At 35.1% G+C, this 23,162-nt stretch overlaps 3 protein-coding genes across 4 annotated transcripts in view; 1 reads left to right on the top strand and 2 right to left on the bottom strand.

Annotated features, from left to right (window-relative positions):
- The window catches only part of LOC147076407 (uncharacterized), a 493,316-nt gene that overhangs the window by 292,367 nt on the left and 177,787 nt on the right, over positions 1–23,162 (bottom strand). The gene's annotated exons all lie outside the window — the stretch shown is intronic.
- On the bottom strand, positions 4,412–11,168 carry LOC147076419 (uncharacterized). The gene is made up of 3 exons (XM_085941261.1): positions 10,478–11,168; positions 7,762–7,917; positions 4,412–4,955 (listed from the first exon to the last, which is right to left on the bottom strand). Exons 1-3 carry the CDS (start codon positions 10,619–10,621, stop codon positions 4,461–4,463), a joined length of 795 nt encoding a protein of 264 aa, XP_085797387.1. The 5' UTR covers positions 10,622–11,168; the 3' UTR covers positions 4,412–4,460.
- On the top strand, positions 11,833–21,868 carry LOC147076418 (uncharacterized). The gene is made up of 5 exons (XM_085941260.1): positions 11,833–12,065; positions 14,624–14,762; positions 19,653–19,829; positions 20,932–21,091; positions 21,179–21,868. The coding sequence occupies exons 1-5, from the start codon at positions 11,916–11,918 to the stop codon at positions 21,804–21,806; spliced, it is 1,254 nt and encodes a 417-aa protein (XP_085797386.1). The 5' UTR covers positions 11,833–11,915; the 3' UTR covers positions 21,807–21,868.

Here is a 23,162-nt window from a genome sequence, read left to right as displayed (position 1 = left end):
TAAACAATATTGGACCTGTTATTTGTTATAAATCAAACTGTTTTTACTAAGCAAGGTAGCAAACGTCAATTATTGATGTTTTCGAAATGTGATGTTGTCGCCGAATGCTTCGATGTTGTTTGGCAGAAAACAAACCTCCAGATAAAGAAACGGGTCTTGACAATATGTCTAAGATATAAACTGCATATTATTCTTTGCGGATAACATGAAGATACTGGTGGATTTGTTACACTTCAGGGGAGGTGAAGCAGAGGAAGAGCGTGGGTGTGCTAGGTGACCAAGTGAAAGAGATGATGGACACATCACGATCCTCAACCATTAGCGAAAGACCGAGAAGAGAATATATAAAAACGATGTAGTATTTTAATTTTTATGATGGCATCTTATTTTAGAGCAACTATACATATACTTACACCCACTAGACACTCACGGTGGCCGCGCGGCTTAAGCGTTGGACTACCACGCCGTGGGTCTTAGGTTTGAATCCTGGGTTTGGCAAGTACACATATTGTTTTTCAATTTGCGTGAGTCAGGGTATGGACCTAATAGGTTGAGCAAGTGGCTGACATCCATTTCTTGTGAAAAAAAATATACCTGTTAATACAAACCTTTACTCTGTGGAGGCCCATACATGATCCTATTAAGATCGGACATGGTCGGAAAAAAATATACTTAGCATTATCTGATAAACGTTTCTTAGAGTAAAGGAGACATAAAAGGGCGAAGTATGTAGAAGCTTATCACATACAAGGCAAATACGGTTATCATGTTGGATACGAGTAATTAAAAATATCCTGTACCTATTTTGCCTTTCTTCAAGCTAATGAGGCTCAAACATCCTGGAACCATGCGTGGAGTATATACGAGATGCTGGGAGACTTGGTCAAGACCCACATCGTAATATTTTTGTGTCTTGGAGGCGACCGAATAGTCAAACCTTAATTTTATTTATAGAAATTGTTTTTATATTAGCTGGAAAGGATAGGGTAGGTACTTTAAGTATTGATTGATCTGTGTTTGGTATTATATCCTTAAGCTTATAATGCACTGATTAGGAAAGACATGAAGATTCGCTTGGCAACAAAACTTCCGAAAGTAACTCAATGTCCAAAGTGACCTGATATTAGCCGACATACTGAAATTTGCTAACCAACCTTCGACAAAAGGCAGCGTGAAAATAGAAGACTATTAAATTAGTTACATAATGTATTATGATAAGTAGTTGTCTTTTATTCAATATTGAGTATTGATACCGAGAAGAAGGGTGGGGAACTCACATGTAGGCTGGTGGGATCCTTCATCAGCATCACTTAGACCAGGTGGAAAGGTGTGACATCATAGGACATAATTATAACACAGAAACTTCGATTCAAAACCTCCGCGCAGAGGATATATTTAATTACACTAAATTATACAAGCGTGGGTTGTAATAACATTAGGGTGGACATCGATTGTTTTACATTATTAATTACACTTAAAGGAGTCTTAGATTTAGCTATCGCACAGTCACTATGTGGGAGCACGTGTTTGGACACATTAGCCAAACTGGCGCGAAAGCGTTTTATCGAGGACGCGACGCGTGGTTTTGAGGTGGTTATAGGGATTATTATTAACACAATAACGGGGAAAGAGATTCACTAATTTATCATATTGAGACAAGCGTGGCTTTACACTTCGCGTTGAGGAGGGTCGGCCAGGCCACGCCGAGCGCGTGGTCCCAGACACCTACCACTCTCCCGGGAGAATTCGTACTGCCCGCAATTATCTATGGTTGATGAGACAGGAGGGAGGGGCAAAGGGATGAAACAAAATTACGGTAAATTTTTGTTTGTCTCTCGGCAAGTTACCATTTCCTGGTAGCTGGACTCAGGTACTTCCCTTTTCGTCGCTGTCGAAATGCGCCGTGACGGTGTTATTTCGTAAATCAGGGGTGGTGAACCCTAATTCGGGGGCGTTTGATTAGGTTGTGGATTTGTGATTTGAAACTGCGGACCAGGGGTTTTTTCGTCTGGTGACAGTATAAATAAGGTTTTAAAAATATTAGATTCTCTATTATATAAAAACACACAAATTTTAAATACCTACATCAGAAACAAACAAACATAATATATTAGAAAATACTAGAAACTAGTTGAACCCCACTCGAACTCATGTCATTCGCTTTCTTGTTTTGTCCATGAATACTACAAGAATGCCGATAATAATAACATTTAACTAGCATAAAAAGTATGTTACCAAGTTAGTAATTTCATTTACCTCCATTTATCATGAAGCGGATTGCCTCCTGATTGGTGGAATCTGAAGTAGGTACATCAGTTAACACGTAAATATAAGAAATAATTCACATGAATTATTATAAAAATATCGATAGCTCAGAGGCCAAAGCACACCGGGAAAATGAAAGAGGTCAGTTCGAGTCCCACTCGTTCCATTTTTTTTCTAATACGTATATTTCCGAGGTTTTATTTTACGATAGTTTAGGTAGTGTGTATATACAGTTTTTTTAGAATAGAATCGCCGTACTACTAAAACACAGCAATTGTCACTAAAGTAAGTAATGTATATTAATTTCTGAATAAGCTACCCCGCAATTTAGATATAATAAAAAAATATAATAATTATTTACTGTTTGAATGTTAAAATGTATATCTAATCGATGTGTTGTTATTATAAATGTGTCCAAAAATAAAGCGCCCATGCAGGCCTATACTTAATTAATCGTGTCTTATGTTTTTGTACAATATTATAAAAAAATATGTATTCAATGTTTCTCTTATCGCAAACCATTACTACTAGTCGATAGTTGCTAACAGCGCTCGATATTGACCGATTAGTTAAATCCTGGAAACTATCGCTCCGTCTCGTGGAGACATTAAAATGGCGCTTTGGTTTGGGAATTAATTATAATAAAAATTAATAAAGCCTAATAAGAAGCTTGAGATGTCACCCTTATAAGATATTTTGTTACAAAGATATTAGGAGGTCTTAATAATATAGGTATATTCGATTTCGTATTTCAGCGAACAGCGTGTTTATAGAATCGCACCGAGTGTTATCTGTGTTATTTTAGAGCGATAAAAACACATGTACAAACGCGGCCCGAAATGGCATTTGTTCCGGCCCAAAATAGCAAGTACTTCATCACCAAATTTTTCATTGAATATGATAAAAATCTGTGTTCGATATGTGAACAAATTATGCAGTAGCAACGGTATATTATAATCTGAATCGTCACTGATAGAAATCTTAATGCTATTTTTAATTATTTAATATGATTATATTTTTACGGGTATAGATTTGCGACCGAAATTCATCTTTTTATAACGAATCACACCGTCTGTGGTGCATGTGCACTGCAAAGAAATGTTTCCCTCACTGATTCCAGCCAGAAGTATGCTAGCCACATCATCCGAATTCAATGAGTTTTTAATCGTAACCGATATTTATTTAGGATATTTGCCAACCCATCCATCCATCAACGAGGCCGAATCATCATTGCAACTAGAGTTGATCGATTTGTAGAACAACGATTAATTAAGATCGAAATATCAGGAAGGCGATCTGCAGAATTTTTCAAATATCTTCCTGAAGACCAGTTTCCCAAGTCTCTTTTTGAAAGCACCTACATTTGCGAGCAAGCGTTTTCCTTATTGAAACTAAATTAGTCTCAACACAGAAACCGCTTGAACAATGATAACCTCAGTGCTGTACTGAGGATAGCAACCACAAACATTGAACCCGACATCAAAATGCTTGCTGCCAGTATGCAGTGTCAGAAATATCACTACTCCATCTTCTCTACTATCTACTCATACTTCCATCGTGCAAATATGTACGTAATGCAGAGTGAGAGTGATTGAAGTTGCTGATAAAATGATGTAACTATTAAATTAAAAATAAAACGTAAAATGTATATCTCATCTAGTAAAATATATCATTATTTTTCAACACTTTTACCCTTTGCGGCCCGTGAAAAATTTGAAAATGGATAAATTTGGCCTTCTTTCAAAAAGCTTGTGCACCACTCAACTGGTGTAAACTATTAAGAATAGCTGCGGGTCTATTCTATACAAAAGGCGACTATCGACCGCTAACGTGCTAACGTGATAATGTGTTAGTATTTGTTATATACATTTTATATTGAAATATTATAATTGTATTGTAATCAGTTAATCAGTCGAAACTGTCTCTCTCTCGCTCATGCTCTAAATTTTAGCACAGGCAGGGGGCATGCCGTTAAAATATATCATTTATTGCAACAATTAATACCGGCTAATTATAATTGTAACAATACGTGTTAATAATTTGATACAAACATACCCTAGTTAGCGGTTTTAGCGGACGAAAGCAGCCTTTTGTATAGAATAGACCCGCTGGGGTCCTAAAAGCGATGATTGAAAGTTTTCAAGATTACATAGAAACAACTGGCTTTATTGAATACAAACATTAATTATTAGACATCATGTTTTATTGTCAGCCCCAAAGAGTAAGTATTGTTGAAGTTCTTGGACTGACGTACTCTGATCTTCATGGGTTGACGGTTGTAAATCAGAACATGTTGCAGGACTTTGCGGTGAACGTGGGGATGCAGATGGCGAGCTGGAAACGTGAGGGCCTTCAGCAGATTGTGGTACTATAATGATTTGAGTTGATGAGGCAATATTTATCTCTTCCATTTCCAACTCAAAAAGGCAGTTTTGAATACGATTTTTTGCAATTGCCTGATTACGTCGGTTTAGCCTTTTGATTTGTGACCCAACCATTTGGCCAAATATAGTGCATTCATCTTTTATAGTCAATTTTTTAGCAGCATCTTTGAGGGAATGTAATATTTTCTCTTTCTTCTTGTAATCTACGTCTATTCTTCTCTTAAAGTGTCTTTTTGTTTTTAGTGGACGAGTCAATTTAATCCTGTTTTCAGAAGGTGATGACTGGGAATCATCGGTTTGAATATCCTGAAACAAAAGAAATTTCATATGTATTTTCTAATACTAGATGTGTAGGTAATTTAATTATTAATAATTGAGTGGTATAAATGCAAACATGCCACTTTACATTTTCACCATTTTTTAGTAACAACGAAAAACGTTTCATCATATTGTAGATAGATAAATTCATTTTTATATACACAATTACTCGTTATCCCTCTAAGTCAGCGCTGTCCAACTTTTTTTAGGCCGCGGGCTATTTTTTCTTTAGCAAACATTTCGGGGCCCAAGAGGATAGGTCAATGAAAAGTCAGTTAACGTAAATTCAAAAGTTATTTTTTATACAAAAAAAATCAAAAATAATTACAAGATAAAAAGAACTTTTTATATACAACGTTTTTAAATTTTCTGTTGAATCATATAAACTTCACTTGACTAGCTTAAACGACCAAAAAAATTTGTACTTGATAGAAATAGTACTGAAATGTCATTGATTTCCATAGTAACGCACGTATATATTAATATTTTAGTTGCTAGGACCCACTAAGCAACCAATAATAGTTTTACTTTTTACGGATTTCTTCTGAAATAACTTTTCATACAATATAGAATTAACTGAAAATGAAATCAATTCTACTTAAAGATGGCTAAAGTATTAAAAAAATGCATTGGTATCGTGTTCTGATATATTCTAAAAGTTTCAAATGTCTAGCTAGTCGGGAAGTTAGTTAAAAATCGATTGCAAGATTTGTACTGGACAAATTAGAATACGAGCTAAGAAAAAGGTTGTAATAACACATAACTACAAATAATAAAAACAATAATATTATTAAGTTTTTTTTTGTATTTTTTTTTATTCATCATAAATTAATTACTTTAAAAAACAAAGATTATACTTATACGTACTTATAGTTATTTAATGCGAGCATTGTGGTCTTAGTTGTTGAGCAACAATTTCTTTTATGTCACTATCAACATTTGTTGTGGGAAGTCTAATTATATTGTCAAGCGTGGAGTCCTTCAAGCTGTTTCTATATTTCGATTTTATGTATTTCATGTCAGAGAAGGCACGCTCGCAGATATATGTACTTCCGAACATAGAAATGACTTAAGTCTATAATCTCTCACTTTTGGGTATTTTTCTATATCGAAAAGTTTGAACACTTCTATTCCAGTTGCTCTACTAGATGCAATAAATGGGTCAGCCTGAAGGTCGCATAATTCCAATTGATATTTAATATTATAATGAAATGTTTTCATATTTTATTGTATGATGGGTAATTCTCTACCCAATGTTTGATGAAAAATTTACTGTACAGCTCGCGGGCCGCAAAAAAAAAGACCGCCAGTTCGACAGCGCTGCTTTAAGTTATTATTTGCATAATAATAATTAGAAAATTCAACAAAAATGCCGAAATATTTACAAAATTGCGATGCATAGTGGCAAGTTTGCAGTTGAGTTTATAAGAGTGGCGTTTATGCATCTAATCAATGTGCGAAGTGTCATTGGGTATTTTTTCCTTTCATATTCCTTCCAACTTTCGACTTCCAACACTGGCGTTATGTTGAGTTTCATTATTCACGTATAAGCAACTTTAAACTAGGAGAAACAAAAGAAACGTTACGTCGGCGGGAATGAAAGCGGCCATATTGTTTATTTACGAAATCAGCATTCCGATTGGTTGAGCTTTAAACCAAATTGTAATGTGGCAGTTATGCACTTTAGCTAGTAACACAGTGGCGAATTTGAATTTGACTCGACTTTTCACAGTCGTTTTCTATGATAAAGAGTCATTTTTGCATTGAAATGATGATCGTACGAATGAAAAGGAGATTATTAATCAATAGCTTACTCAATAACCGTCGATTTTTGTAAAGTGGCATGTATGCATTTATACCCCTCAAATGTAACGATTCATCATTTTTTCAGTTAGCAGCTAAAGAACACCAATAAAAAGCAACTCCACATCATGGGATTTTCTTCAGTGCACTTCTGTACTAAATACCAGCAGTGAAGGGTGGATGTAGTGTATTAGGATCCGCCATAAATAGTGTACTTATATTAAACTTTGTCAGTCATACGTATTTGTTTTGAACTAAGCAACAATAATTTATAGATGGTGTTGGTTAGTTTTTAAAAAAGCAATTAAACCCTGACTAAACTAAACCATGTCACGGAGACTTGAAGCTTTCGAGATGTGGCTGTATAGACGAATTCTCAAAATTCCTTGGACTGACCGGGTGACAAATGTTGAAGTTCTCAATCGAATGGGGAAGGACCGAGAAGTTCTACGTAGTATCGAAACCAGGAAACTACAATACCTCGGCCACATTATGAGAGGACAAAAATACAGCATTCCCCAACTTGTCATACAAGGAAAGGTCAATGGGAAGCGTAGCAGAGGACGGCGCCGCATTTCGTGGCTTAAGAACCTCCGTGATTGGTACGAGTGCAGCTCCACCGAACTGTTCCGGGTATCAGACGACAAAGATAAGATCGCCTTGATGGTGGCCGACCTCCGCTAGGGGATGGGACAATAAGAAGAAGAAACTAAACCATAATGGTATTGGTATGTTTTGGTCGATACAACAAAATTGTGCTCACTTTTTCATTCATACTTATTTTTGATATTCTACCATCTAGGTAGTAGAGAATCCCTGGTAACAGTTAAGATTATACGGTCGAGGCATTTTTCATTCAATGAATTACTACTGTTTGAATCATTTGACTGTTCTAAAATATTCGCAATACAGAATATTATACTTACTTACAAACTTTCCAACAAGTGCTTCCATTGTATTTAAAATAAATTAGAATATTATAGGCACCCACCTGGTTTGACGATCTGGGTTCGGACAAAGAGCACCCCGCTAGCGGATCTTCACAATTATTCAAAATGCAGGACGTGTCTTTATCATATTCATTTTTTATCGCTATAGGTAGAAAATCAGGATCGTATTTTATATTTACTAATTCTCTTACCGACCTCTGAAACAAAAACAATTTATGCAATCATATTCAGCCATATTTAACAATACAGAAATAGTCATAATTTTTTGTATTGATTAATCAACAAGTTCAAGAACGCTAAGGACCGTTTCAGATGGGACACCGGTGTCGCGCTCGTATATAATGAGGTCTTTGTTTTCGAATAAAAGGGCCTTTGTATTATGTTTATGAACGCCCCGAGCTAATGAGTCAAAGCGTGTCCGGTACACTTTTCCGTCGACCGCTACATTCTCAAGCCGCCGATACACATGTTTTTATGACCGCAGCCAGTTTTATGTTCTAATTTATATTGAGAAATTATGCGTTGACTCATTAGCTCTGGGCATTCATAAACATAATACAAAGGCCCCTTTATTCGAATAAAAAGGCCTCCTTATTATATACGAGCGCCACACACGGTGTCCCGTCTGAAACGGGGGTAAGAGTCAACCCGATTTGACCGGAAATGTCCCGGTTTACAATATTAGATTGCGTATTTGCTGACACACGTCAAATGTCGATAATTTGACCAATTCAAATTTATTTATTCTTACATACCGTGAACATTACAAATTATAAATGTAAGACGTTCACAGCATGACATTTAACAAAGAAATAGTATTAAACAGTGTAAAGAAAAAATAAATATATGCAGTAGGTACTTATCACAAAAACAGTGGTACAAAAATTATAAATTATAAAGCATGAAAGCACACCGCATGAGCTAATTGGACTCTATTTTAAGAATTTATAAAACAATGCCCACCTAACTCATCCTCACGTAAATATATCAACATCCAAAGCGATTTGGTTGAACAGGGTTATTGCTCCCCGTCCCCAATTGGCATCACCAATGGCAGGTTAGTTCTGCACCTTGGGAGAACAAACTGGGACACACACACAATTATCGCATTTTTAAAACTATAAGACAGAATACATGTTATAGAATTTATTATTATCTTTTGTCTACCAGACATGCTTGCCCTTGTCTAAAGGGTGTCCAAGTCATAACACTAACATCACCTCACGCATACCCTGCTACACATTGCAATGCAATACAAACATTACACATTTTCGAATCACCTATAAATTCAATTGCAGGCAATTGAAACAATATCTTTTGTCAGTTTTTAATATTGAATGTTCTGGTAAGTGGTAGTGACAAATGAAGAAACGATACGAATATTACAACTTTTGAAAGTAGATGCGGTTTTGCATGAAACAGACTATGCTGTTGCTTATATTAAAAAATGTGTCAACATATTTAAAACAATAATGGAAGCATACAAAACAATGGCAACCTTGCATGATAATAGTCAATTCCGGTTTATCGCAAAGGAGACCACCAAACCCGACGTAGGTACTTCAAAACACTGTTGCATGAGAGAATGCTTCGTGGATATGCTCTAATCTTCAGCGGATTATGTCATTTTTACAAAACACTTTTCTGTCACTTGTCTGTTTAAGATAGCCGAGAATAATAACAAAATATCTAGGTAATTATGTTGCTAACAAATGAACATGCAATTCGAGATTAAAAATGGAAGGGGGCATCATTTTAAATTATCCTGAAATCGGCACTTTGTCTTGGAACGTCGCTGGTTCTAGCACATAAACATTGTAAAGTCACGTAAGGTGATGTTATTGTGATTCTAGCATACACTATTTTATAAAAAAACTTTAAATGGTAAGGTGGGCGAAGGAAATAGATATTATGCAATGAAGTATACACCAGTGGCGAAGGGTGGAGGTAGGCTGTTAAGATCGCCTTAAATATTGCGCACTAAACTTTGTCAGTAATACATACTTGTTTTCATTGAAATAAGACTACATTTTACGGATGGTATTGGTTAGTTTTTAAAATTCAATGAAATCCTGCGAAATACAAGCCATAATAGATATTAGTGAAAAAATACTCGTCTATCTATAAAATATCTAAAATTATGCAATTAAATCATACAGAAATTTGGATATTTTATAGATAGAATAATAATTTTTATCTATTATAGTTTGGTTTAGGCATAGCTTGATGAATTTAAAAAATGAACCAACAATATGTGTAATACGAATTCTTAATCTAACGAAAACAAATAAATAAGAATGAAAAATGTGCACAATTTTGTCATATCGCCTAATATATACTTACCAATACTATTAAGGTTTGGGTGAGACAGGGTTTAATTGATTTTTAAAACCCAACCAATACCATCTGTAAATTGTAGTCTTATTTCAATAAAAACAAATACATTTGACTGAAAAAGGTTAATGTGCACTATTTATGGCGGATAGCGGAGGCGAACAGCCTACCTCCACCCTTCGCCACTGGTGTACACATATCGTGGCCATATACCTAAGGTATCTATTTCATAATTAATACGCTAGGTATATGCTCGTAAACGGCTTGTCAGATCTATTTTTTCACCATTTTCGTATAAGATTCGTTATTAAAAAACGGATTAATAATCAGACACATTAAATTCATAGTCAGTTAAAAGACGAGGAGATCATTAAACTGAACTGAATCAGTTCCACTGGCAAACAAGAGGTTTTAAATACTTACTTGCATACTATAACTGTGATCGATCATGTTAGAATTGACATGTGTTACAGGATTACTGACTTCTGTAGTGATTAAACGACTTTTTAATGCACTAGCAGAACCAGTATGCTCTCCAGCATGATCAGGGTCATGTTTTACGTCCATTTTACTTGCCGGAACAGTGAGTTGTCATGTCAGTAGTAACCAATTGATCGTAGAATAAAAAATGCGGTATGGCGTCGAACGGTTTCAGCATAGATAAAAGATTGCCATCTTTAAAAATGCAATAAAAGTAATTTTGGCTATAATAAGAATATTTTATACTAGATCGAGAAACAAATTATTTTGATATAATAATTGCCTCCTGCCAATTCAGTAATACGTAATATTTATTCGGTGTAGAATGCAGACTATATTTTTGAAGTTATACTTCTTTTGGCGCGTTTGGGAAATCAGATCAGAGTGACATGTAACACATAATTTATTTTTTCTCAGAAAAAAAAACGCACACGATTGGTTTGAAACACCGATTGTTCGGTTATCAGCCGAACGGAATATTTTTACGCCACAGTATGATACTGCTTCGTGACGATTATACAGTGTATTATTATAGTTTAATTGTTCTGTTGCCTAGGCAGCACATTTATTATTGTCGGCCATTTGCAATTCCTTACGTAAACAAACTATTACAAGTAATAGTGACATTTTGGTACTTTAAAAATAAAAACAACGAGAAACCATTATATAATTTAGTAATATAAGTTAAAGTGTATAGAAATAAAACAACGGCGTTCCAATAAGCGGTCCCTTTTCTTGAGAGTATAATTTAACAAGATAGGAGCTATTCAAGTAATCAAGTTTATCACAAGTTTTGTTTTGTTACGCCAAAGTATAAGTTCTAACGCGCGTACATAAGTATACACAGATTTTTTTAAATTAATGGACCACCATTGAAAAGAAGTTTAAATCCTAAAGCTTAAAACCTCTCTCTCTTCGATAATATTATTGTGTAAATAAAAATATGGTACAGTTCGGTTATGACGAATACAGCGGCAAACACATTTTGAAAATACTATAATGGAAATTATAATATACTGGATTACGTTAGGTTAACCTAACCAAACCAAACCTAACCTAACCTAAACTAACCCAAACTAACAAATAATCCAGTATAATATCGAGTATTTTCAAAATGTGTTTTCCGGTGTATTCCTCATAACTGAACTGTACCAAGAATATTTACCTACCTAAATACAGTTGAATTAGCACTATAATGATTATAACAATATAATAATGCACTTCTTGGTTACTTGATCAAATGTGCCCCATCCCTATTAACAGTTTAAGTCACGTGGCACGCCTAGTATATTAGTCTATGGGCACGCCTGCCAAACTGTCTTGGCTGCGCGTTAAGGGCGACATAATATTATTTTTGCTTTACATAAAAAAACTCCTTAAAATGGATGTGAAACATGAACAAATTATCATCGATTCTGATGCAGAAAGCCAGAGTTTGTTTGAATCACCAATAGCACGCCCAAACGTTCCAGACGTCAACACTTCAAACACAAACAAAGAACATGTCAATGATGACAATGGTACTCTCAAGGTGAGCTGTCAGTTTTTAGATTATTTTAGCGATTTGAATGATTTATTACACAGCGTTTGGATACGTGTTTATTCATTACCATAAGAATATACTTTGGCATTTAAGATATTTATGGTTACCTACCTATATTGTGTTCAATAACTTATTTAATGTAATAACGTAATTAAGGTAGGTAGTCGTTAGTCCTTATGCGTCGATGCATTGCCGACTGAAGAGGAAAGCCGATACATTTTACGTATGATCCTACCCATAGAGATATTAAATAAAAAGAGGGGCAAAGAATCGGCTTTCTCATACAACTGAATGAAGCAGGCCAACAATATCCGACAACTTACGAGAAATAGCGACGCGATAAAAAAAAATCAGTGCATCACGGAGGATTTACTCTGATCATTATAACCTACCCATATAATATTATGTTAACGTGGAAATTTTGCCGCAACTTGATTATCAGCCCGCCTCACCATACTTTTTCACCGTACTAGTCGGCTTCACCATACTTTCATATAACCTGCCGCCCCTAGGTCCTACCTATCCGCCCCTCCCGTTCTCTATGGATGACCTGTCATTGCCTGTCATTATTAATAAATAGTATGGAAGTGGACCACTCGTTGCTTGTGCCAACAGTTATGAGCAGGCTTTATTAATCTAAAGACGGCGGTGGTCGATGACATTGAGCTATAATCTGCTTGTAAACTCGCCCAGTGTCATCATCGAACAATCTAACAAGCAGATTGTAAAGAATCTACCGAGAAAAGCTGAAAGCCGGGCTACCTATCACGCTACTCGCTGGCGTGTGGGCTGATCTGCATCTGCGCAGTAGAGCGATAGTGGCGAACCTCCCGGTAAAAAAAAACTACTCAATACGTCCTGTCAGATAGTACGAAAAATGACGGTTTCAACCAACTCGCTAGCTTGTTGGCTTCTGAGCGAGTGGAAAGTTTTGTGTGTCAACATCACTTTCGCACTAGCTGACTCGCCCGCTTTTAAACTCGCCAACAAGCAGCTTGTGAAGTAGCTCAATGTCATTGACGCTTTAACCTGACGATGACAGTGTTTTGCTGCTAATTAATATCAGTTTCACGTGATGTTACCGTTAGGGACCTGAACAGCGCTTGCTTTTTACATCTCACGCCATGCGCGCATCGCTCGCAGTGTGTTTGTCGCTTAAATGTAGATTTTCCTGATTAAACTCCTTTATAGGTTACTAGCAGTATCACCCGGCGCTGCCCGGGAGTAGAATGGTTTAATATTTGAAAATAAAAATTCAAAATACGTTTAAGTGCAAAGGTTTGAATTTAAAAAAGTAAAAAAATATAATAAGTATTAGAGATTTTTATTTTTAACATAATATAGTATATTTTTGTACATTTATTGCATTTAGATATCTTGAAAAGTACTTAGTACATATCTATATTATATAAATATCCAATCCATCAATCTAGGGCTTTTCGATACAATATTTGTAGCTTTTCCATTTGGTGCCAATATATATAGATTTTTATTACCCCCGCCCACTCTTGATGCCGCTACATACAATAATTATTATTGTCCGTGAGTGAAGCATTCCGATTTAATGTGGCAGCACAGCGTCGCCCACGCCGCGCTTAGCGATTCTAATAACACAATTTATAATGTGCACCTAACTTTGCCATTGACCTCCGATCGAGCTGAAATGAACGCCAATATTTTTTAAATGTACACATTCTAACGAAATTTTCAATAAAAGATTGGGTTGCTGCATTAACTTCCGCGTTTCAAGGCCCTGTACGCGGCGTTCTTTTTCTTCAAAAACGGTAAAACTGTCCCCGGGGTGCAACGGGTTTAATCTGTAATCCGAGACCCCGATCACGCGCTTCGGCTCGTCAGCCTCCGTCTACTGTCTAAATTTTGTTGAAATCCGAATGCGTGTGTAAAGAAAAGAAATGTATAAAGAAAAGGACGGTACAAAAAACATACAAACATCCAAATTAATATCATCATCATCATCAGCCTGAATCTATCCACTGCTGGATGAAGGCCTCTTCAAGCTGCTTCCACTTCTCTCGGTCCTGTGCATTGCGTTGCCATGTACTTCCGCAGAATTTTATCATTTCATCGATCCAGCGGCCTCTAGGTCTACCTTGCGGACGTTTTCTACTTCTTGGATACCACCGGATGACTAGATTCGTCCAACGATTGTCTCTTCTTCGAGCTATGTGTCCAGCCCATCTCCATTTAAGGCTTTTAATAAACTCTATTACGTTGCAAACCCTTGTCTGCTTCCTTATCAACTCATTCCTCTTTTTGTCCTTTCGCGTTATGCCGAGCATGCACCTCTCCATACCACGTTTGTTACTTTAAGTTTCTAAATCTCTCTTTTACTTAGGGTCCATGTCACACGCATATATGATCACGGGAAGCACACACTGATTGAACACTTTGCGCTTTAGGCACAGTGGAATGTTGCTTTTGAAGACATTATTCAGGCGGCAAAATTAATATATTCTTCAAAATTATAGTACTAGATAGATATTTTCCCCGTAAAATAGAAAATATTAAGTGAATGTTTTGTTTAGGCTACACGTGCACGCATTGTACAGACAGGAAGTCTGGAAGAAAAGCAGATCCCTTGCGATGACATTCGCAGTGAAAAAAACGAGGAGCATTATGGAAGGTTAATTGATAAAAACTACTACTTCAGTCGCCTTTCTAAGCGTAAGAACAATAATTTTAACATTAACAAACACAATTATTTAAATTTAAGTTGCTAGGTATTATAAAATTGTAAAAGAATTATCAACAGTAGTTGCTTTGAAATTTTCGCATCGTTATGGTACGTTTACATTTGACACTAATATCGTCATATTTATGTATGACACCATATTCACTTAAGTGTAAACAGTAAGTATATTTGCATCTGCCACTTATTTTGCGTGTGTCGACTCTCACCTACCACTTATTCAATCTACTTATATACGCAAATGTAAACACCGCGTATTCGACAAGTTCGAACTTGGAGCGATATATCACCGAAGTTGGACCACCGTCTACGTTTATGTCAAGTACCTGACACATTATTCGCAGTTTGACAGGTACCTAGTGAATTGCATATGTATATTTCTAAAACAACGGACAATCAATAATCATAGGTACACCATGAATGTATGCCCAACGTTTACGTTAATAAATGTACTGTAGCGATCTGTCAAAAATCATAGACAATGAGAAATAAATCGGATGTGCCGTGTTCTATGGATTTTGTTCGAAAATAAAATATCGCTTGTTCTCGGCACATACGATTAATTCTGATGCACTCTGTGAAGAAAAAATGCGCTTCAAATGGTATTACCTAATTCATTTTGGCCCACACCTGCACTCGTATTAGGTACGATAATATTATATTGAATATGCAATGACGATCAAGTGCTAGATATCGCAATGTTACTGTTAATCGTGCTTCTACGCATTTCTGAATTGTGTGTCTTGTTTTTTGGCAAAAGGTCCAATCTTGCAAACTAAAGTTCACAAATTGAGTTGGATCTTCGAGCACCTAGTTCTTCTCGTCGCTGAATCCATTCCCGCATCCATCTAGACCATTTTTTCCTCCTGTTTGTTGCCAAAAGACTTATAGAAAGATAGAAAATAATAACACTCGCTGCTTTCTTTTTTAACATTCCCATATTGACAACTGACATAACGTTTTTGAGAAGTATACGAAATAAGTGTCCGAATAAGTTACAATACCATATGTAAACACCGCATATATTTATTCCAAATGTTGCCATTGAATAAAGTGTCGAGACTTTATTTCAACGATAAGTATACGAGCATTTTATGTCAGATCCATGCAGGTGTAAACAGTAAGTGAATTTTTATGTCAGACACATAAAATAAGTATAACGGCATAAGTGTCAGATGTAAACGTACCATTAGGCATGCTAAAGTTTCATACAATTAAATGTTACGAGTGCAAGCATTCTTCTTGCTGTTTGTTAACATAAAAATTCATGCCATTGGAATGAATGCATAATAGTTAAGGGCGGGCGTGCTCAGCGTAGGTCAAAATGAAGCTTTTATTCTATTTTCAAAGTATGATCCTGGACATTCCTTAAACGTTGTAGATAGTTTATTTATATAATTTTGAAGCCTTATTATCCTTTATATTTATTTCAAACATTTGATGACTGCATAAAGTATTTTTATTACATAAAATAGTATTCTTTTAAACCTCTCGCTCTAATGTTTTAGAATATAGTCATATTTCAGTACATAAATGTGCAGTGGTGTTAAGATCTTTTACATTTATTAATTTTTAAACGCATTTATACAACTATCAGTATAATTTATGTCGACATTATTATAGTGAAATATTTACGATAAAAAATTATATTGATAATCTCTGTGTTCTCAAATTTAACAAGAATTAGGCTTTTTATTATACAAAAAATGGGCAAGATTAACACATTTGAAGATAATTCTAAAGATATTGATTATAAGCTATGTCTTTGACCATTCAAATGTAATAAACATCTTACGAATAATGATTGCTTTATAATAATTATTGACCTAAGAATAAGGTAGTGTTTTTTTGAAATACGCCATTTCTTTTGGCATTCCCCAGTGGTTAAGCTACAACATATGGCCGTAGCCATAAATTGTCAAACTAAAACTGAAGTAGGGAGTGAGATCATGATAACGCGCGTGTTTGAACATGTACCGTTTAAAAAAAAGATTTTTTTTTCGGTTAGGTTATTTTTTAATAAAAGCTACATTTTGACCTACGCTGAGCATGTCCCCCCTCAATGATTACACAAATATTTCATCTGTAATATAAAATAAACAAAAGCTAACAACCATTTAAAACTGCTGTATGCTGATGTACCAAGCAGTTCGATTCAAACTTCTCTTTAGAATCCATAAGAAACCCGTTTTGTGTTTTGGTGGAGATTACTATTTTCTATGTTATTTTGATTGCTACATATTTTACTTGCATAGGTATTTAAAATTTTATACAAAATCAACACCATACCTACCAACGTTCCCTCTAATTTTCCTATTGAGTGTGCGGGTCATCAACGCATCTGAGCAGTGGCGTAACTAGGATTGGTGTCACCCAGTACGGTAAATTTACACCCCCCATACATACAATTTTTCATTTAAACTTATATTTGAAGGTATTTATTAATTTCAGTGTTTTTCTATAATCATAACACTAACAACGACAATTTTTGAAGTAAATAAAAAAATAGGAAATAAAAAAATAAAAGTTGTTGATGATAAAATATATTAAATACTAACTAAACTTGCAGAACGTTTTTTTTCTATATAAGGTATATTAAATCTATATATTTGTATGTTGGAAAACTACTATGAAACTGTACTGACAATGTATTTTGCAAGTTGAAACATGTCAACAAGACTAATGCGTCAATTACATTGAGCTACTTTACGAGCTGCTTGTAGGTAAATTTACAATCTGCCTGTTAAGTCGCCCAGTGTCATCATTGAACAAGCTAACAAGCAGATTGTAAACAATCAACCGAGAAAAGTTGAAAGACGGTCAACTTTACACGCTACATGCCGGCGTGTGGGCCTACTGCATCTGCGTAGTAGAGCGCAGTAGCAACCTCCCGGTAAAGGAACGAACTACGTTCTGTTAAAATTGTCGCTGGCTTCTGGCATCTCAGCGAATGGAAATTTTTATGTGTCATCATCACAATCGCAGTAGCTGAATCGCCCGCTATTAAATTCGCCAAAAAACAGCTCATAAAGTAGCTCAATGTAATTGACGCTTAAGAAATGTAGAGGACCCGGCACATAGGTGATCATTGATTAACAATAAAATACGTATCTTTTCGTATACTTTGGCAAGATGGCACGGGGCGGATATAGTAATCCCGCTCAACATAAAATTTTACTTGCGTGCTCGCGTTAATCGCATTTGACCTTCGCCTTCCGAGAAATGAGTCGAAGAATTGTGCATGTGATGGTTTCATGCATTCGAGCAAAACGAAAATCTGGCAAAGGAAACTTTCTTTTACAATATTTTTGTGTGAGGACTGTGTGGTGGATGAAAACATGTGTGCGGACACATTTTAGTAGGTGTGTGCGCGCACATGCGCACCCCTTACAGGGAACATTGTGAACTACTGCTATGTGACATACATCTATCACTGACCGTTATTCTGTATAAACGAATTGTTTTTTTCTTCTATAACTATGTTTTTCTATAACAATTCGCCGCCGAGACAACTGCGCGCTACGCAATCGAATGAAATTCAAGAACAAATCAATGTTCGTGAATTTTAGGTACACTAAAAATATAATTTATTATTTATCACTTGGTGAGAATTTAATTTTACACACGTAAATAATAATTTAATTGTACATACGTTTAAGTTCCAACGAGAATAGAGTTCTTCTATTTAATATAAAGCGTCAGGCATAAAAACTCTTAATCCGCAATAAAAATATGATTTAAGAGCAAAATGAATTAAAACTACCAAGTAGTAGATAGAAACTTATTAAAATTACTGCTTTCTGTATCAAATCATCACGAACGCCTATTCATTTCATTCGACAGTGCGGTGCCCACTTGTCCTGGCGTCCAGTTGTACCAATCCCATTTTTATAGTTTTACTAATTTTTATTGTGACTTTTATTGACTGCTTATGTTTATTTATTGATGTCTAGAATTTCAACAAGGGTGCAAACTTTGCTTATGTTCCAGTTGTGACCTAAAGTTGAATTAGTGCATTCAAACAGGACGCAGATTCCCAACAGAGGTTTAATAAATCTCAAATTCAAGAATTTATTTTTCTCGAGAATTCAAGAATTTTTAACGGCTTATTATTATTATCATTAACTTCTTTTGACCATTTTTGAAATTTTTTTTACCGATAAATATTCAAAAGATTTCTTTTCATATCAAAGTCGACAGCCTTTTCTCCATTTTACAACGTTTTTATTAGGTCGTATTTTTATTTGTCCGGTGGTTGTTTATCCAGTCCAAACCTTGCAATAAATTTTTAACTAATTTCCCGACTAGGTAGACATTTAAAATTTTTAGAATATTATATCAGAACACGATGCCAATGCATTTTTTAAATACTTTTAGCCATCTTTAAGTAGAATTGAAATCATTTTCAGTTAATTCTGTTTTGTATGAAAAGTTATTTCGGAAAAAATCCGTAATCCAATCCACTATTATTGGTTGCTAAGTGCATGGTCCTAGCAACTAAATTATTAATATATACGTGTGTTACTATGGAAATCAAATGAATGTCAAAATGACATTTCAGTATTGTTTCTATCAAATACAATGTTTTTTGATCGTTTAAGCTAGTCAAGTTTATATGATTCAACAGAAAATTTAAAAACGTTGTATATAAAAACTTCTTTTCATCTTGTAATTTATATGTTTTCGTTTGTTATTTGTAAACTTGTTTAGTAGGTGAATAACAATTTATCGAATTCTTATTGATATCTCGATAAATTAGGATTTGGATTTGAAGGTTTCTGGATATCTATGTCTCAACATTCAAGAACCATTTTTCTCGATCACAACCTATTCCCAACTACTTTTTATTTCTCCATTGTTTATAGTTGACACATTCGATACTGTGGCGTTTATTGAAATGATACGCAAAAGACCTGCTGTGTGGGATGTGCAATGCAATGAGTACTCCGATAAATTCGCTAAACAAAAGTGCTGGAGTGAAATCTACCGTGGTATGCAAGAGGGTTTTGAGGACGAATCAGAACAAATGAAGAATAAAAGAAGTAAGAATATTTCGTTAATTGATTTAAGGCGGACGTGCTCAGCGTGGGTCAAATTTTCGCTGTTTCCAAAGCATGGTCCTGGTGAACATGTACCTAACCGATTTTTTTTTAAACGGTACATGTTCAAACACGCGCGTTAACTCAATTTTAGTTTGTTAATTTATGGCTACGGCCGTATGTTGTAGCTTAATCACTGGGGAATGCCAAAAGAAATGGCGTATTTCAAAAAAACACTACCTTATTCTTAGGTCAATAAATATTATAAAGCAATCATTGTTCGTAGGATGTTTATTACACTTGAATGGTCAAAGACATAGTTTATAATGAGTGTCTTTAGAATGGTTTTCAAATTTGTTAAACTTGCCCATTTTTTGAATAATAAAATGCCCAATTCTTGTCAAATTTGGGATCACAGAGATTCTCAATATAATTTTTATCGTAAATATCTCACTATAATAATGTCGCCATAAATTATACTGTTGGTTTTATAAATGCGTTTAAAAATTAATAAATGTAAATAATCTTAACACCACTGCACATTTATGTACTGAAATATGACTATATTCTAAAACATTAGAGCGAGAGGTTTAAAAGAATACTATTTTATGTAATAAAAATACTTTATGCAGTCATCAAATGTTTAAAATAAAATAAAAGATAATAAGGCTTCAAAATATATAAATAGATTATCTACCACATTTAAGGTTTGCCCAGGATCATGCTTTGAAAATAGAACAAAAGCTCCATTTTGACCTACGCTGAGCATGTGCCCCCTTATTAGTGGTAGGTTCCAAATATCTGTTTACAGTTAAATTTATATTATTGTTGTTATATTTGTAGATGAACTATTTAAAATAATGCTTTGCTTGACTCATTTTTATCAAAACAAAGTTATATTAATTTATGTCCTGCTATATTGACATGTTAACACCCTTCCCATAATAGCAATAAGCTACAGTGCCAAAAATACAAAGAGATGTGCGGCAGCAATTCCAATTATTCTTATTACCAATTGGTAATGCACAGCTAGATATGTAAAAAAAATATTTAATGGTAATAGGGAATATAGCATATGTACGTTATAATTTTGTTATGTTTTTAGCTACTGATCTGCATAGACGTTGGAAAAGTTTGAGGAATAGTTTTACACGAGAGTTGAGCAAACAAAAATTTGCGAAACCGGGTGATGGAGCTTCAAACAGAAGACAGTATATGTATTTCGATTTGCTCAGCTTTCTAAAGCCTTCGATCACCATTAATAGGTAGGCACATATACAAAAGATTCGTCGGCTTACGTTATATGTTTTCCTTTTTCTTATCAAAACTACAGAATTATCTTTTTTTCATAGCACTATTTCAAGCTTCGAGCATCCGGTGGAAGAGAAACAAGATGAGGTAAGACCAGAAAAGAGACCAACAACAGAAAAAATACTAATAACAGAAGACAGAGCAATAACAAAAGAGAAACCAAGAACAGAAAAGGGACTAAGAACAGAAAAGAGGCTACTAAAAAGGGAGCCAGGGCAAATTACAAAACGTAAAAAACATGGCAGAACGGATAAGTTGAAGACATTGAAGGACACTTTGAGACGGTCGATCCAGTTGCGGTCGGCGAAAGATCTGACTGTGGAAGACGCCGACAAATTATTTTTAATTTCTCTCCATGGCCATCTCAAATCAATTCCGGATCCGATGAAGTTGTTGGCCAAGTCAGAAATAATTCAAGTGTTGGCAAAATACAACACTTGTAACGTACAACCGGCAGATCCTTTTTCCAATACAAACTCCGTTCCTGTAATCTCTTCCCCTGTCCAAACTCTTCCTCATAATCAAAATCGTTCTCAAAACTACATCACACCGTCTCGGCCATATACCCAAAAAAATTCATCTGGGATTAGTAATTCCCGTGTCAGCTCCCCAAATTCAAAACAGGATTCTGAAGACTCCAGTATTTCTTCAGAGTCGAGCGATGAATGAAATCAATAAAATTAGTCTTGCAATCGTTTAATATGTTTACATTTATTTTGTAATTAATATACATTATGTAATATATATTATGTAACATTAAATAAATATTTTCATTTAGCTAAAACCAACTGATTTAATTTACTTGATAGTGACACCTATATCTATAACGTTGACATATAATTCCGCATATATTTTGTGACTTAGACCTTTCACTCATGGAGAAACTAAAATCCGATGAACTGGTTGCTGATAGAATTCATAAATTGGCCAATGACTGATGCTTCAGACACAGCGCTTCTGAAACCCACTTGAAATAACAATCGCATAACCTCAAGCTGTCAACAACCCACTGTCATTCCAAGCTTTTTCCGTATTGTAATATCATTACTTAATACTTGTCATTATACAGGCTTTCTCAACTTCTGCCGCAAATTTTAAATTTAAAATCTGTTCCCATCTTTAACTTGTTATCTATAAATGTTCAGTGCTACCAATTTTGATAAGAAAATATTTTTCATCGAATCTACTGATATTAGCACCACTGTTTTATTTGGCACTGGAAGCCATCCGCTCACGTGAATACTCAAAAAAGACGAGACTTAAATTCCAGTATCTAGCTAATATATTCCAATGGAGGCTCGCTGACGGAAAGACTGGAATCTCTCAGTTTCAAAACGTCCGCGACCGAAACTGTAGACACGCAATCTCCGATGCGGATATATCTCGCGGGTGATACATCAGCTGTTTGAATGATGAATGAGACAAATGAAATCAGACGAGATATTGCGGAAGAAAATTTCGATCCTATTCGATCGGCGCGGCGATCGCAATCACAAAAGCAAACGAAGAGAGGTAAAAAATGAGAGGTCAGAGTTAAAATTATTGCTTTCTATATTCCTCTATCCGGTGCTCTTGCACAGTGCTTCTCAAACGTTTTTATAACACGGCTTCCGAAATCATAAAAAAATTTAAGGCTCCCCTCCCCAAAATATAATTTAGTCTTTAGTGACCAACAGTTCTTTATTTACTAATAATTATTATTATATGTACAGTTTTATTAGGATTTTCTAAATTATGGTGAATCTATTCCTTTTGGTGTCACTAAAAGGTTTCTACAGAAAAGTAAAACGTCATAAATTTGGGAATCACACTGATATCTTACAAAAACCATTAACTGTGCGTAGTTTGTAATATCAGTAGATTCATCGAGTTCTATTGAAAAGAAAATGCTCTGTTAATGGCAGATATTAATCACGCTTTTATGATTTTTTTTCATGAAATTCTGAAATATTTTGCGGCTCTATTATCCAGGGCCCCTTAGGGGGCCGCGCCACCCAGTTTAAGAAGTACTGCTCTAGCAGAGTA

This window comes from Rhyacophila brunnea, unplaced genomic scaffold (genome assembly GCF_057557595.1).
Source record: "Rhyacophila brunnea isolate RB1 unplaced genomic scaffold, BYU_Rbru_1.0 scaffold_13, whole genome shotgun sequence".
Lineage (NCBI taxonomy): Eukaryota > Metazoa > Arthropoda > Insecta > Trichoptera > Rhyacophilidae > Rhyacophila > Rhyacophila brunnea.
The sequence above is the reverse complement of the archived record's forward strand: the minus strand, read 5'-3'. Positions and strand labels throughout refer to the sequence as shown.

Excerpts from the sequence above, each read along its gene's own strand:
- LOC147076419 (XM_085941261.1), bottom strand. The coding sequence starts at position 10,621 with ATGGACGTAAAACATGACCCTGATCATGCTGGAGAGCATACTGGTTCT. Across the intron at positions 7,918-10,477 it reads ATCACAGTTATAGTATGCAA|AGGTCGGTAAGAGAATTAGT; the intron begins GTAAGTATTTAA and ends TTTTTGTTTCAG. Across the intron at positions 4,956-7,761 it reads AACCCAGATCGTCAAACCAG|GATATTCAAACCGATGATTC; the intron begins GTGGGTGCCTAT and ends CTTTTGTTTCAG.
- LOC147076418 (XM_085941260.1), top strand. The coding sequence starts at position 11,916 with ATGGATGTGAAACATGAACAAATTATCATCGATTCTGATGCAGAAAGC. Across the intron at positions 14,763-19,652 it reads CTTCAGTCGCCTTTCTAAGC|TTGACACATTCGATACTGTG; the intron begins GTAAGAACAATA and ends CATTGTTTATAG. Across the intron at positions 19,830-20,931 it reads ACAAATGAAGAATAAAAGAA|CTACTGATCTGCATAGACGT; the intron begins GTAAGAATATTT and ends TTATGTTTTTAG.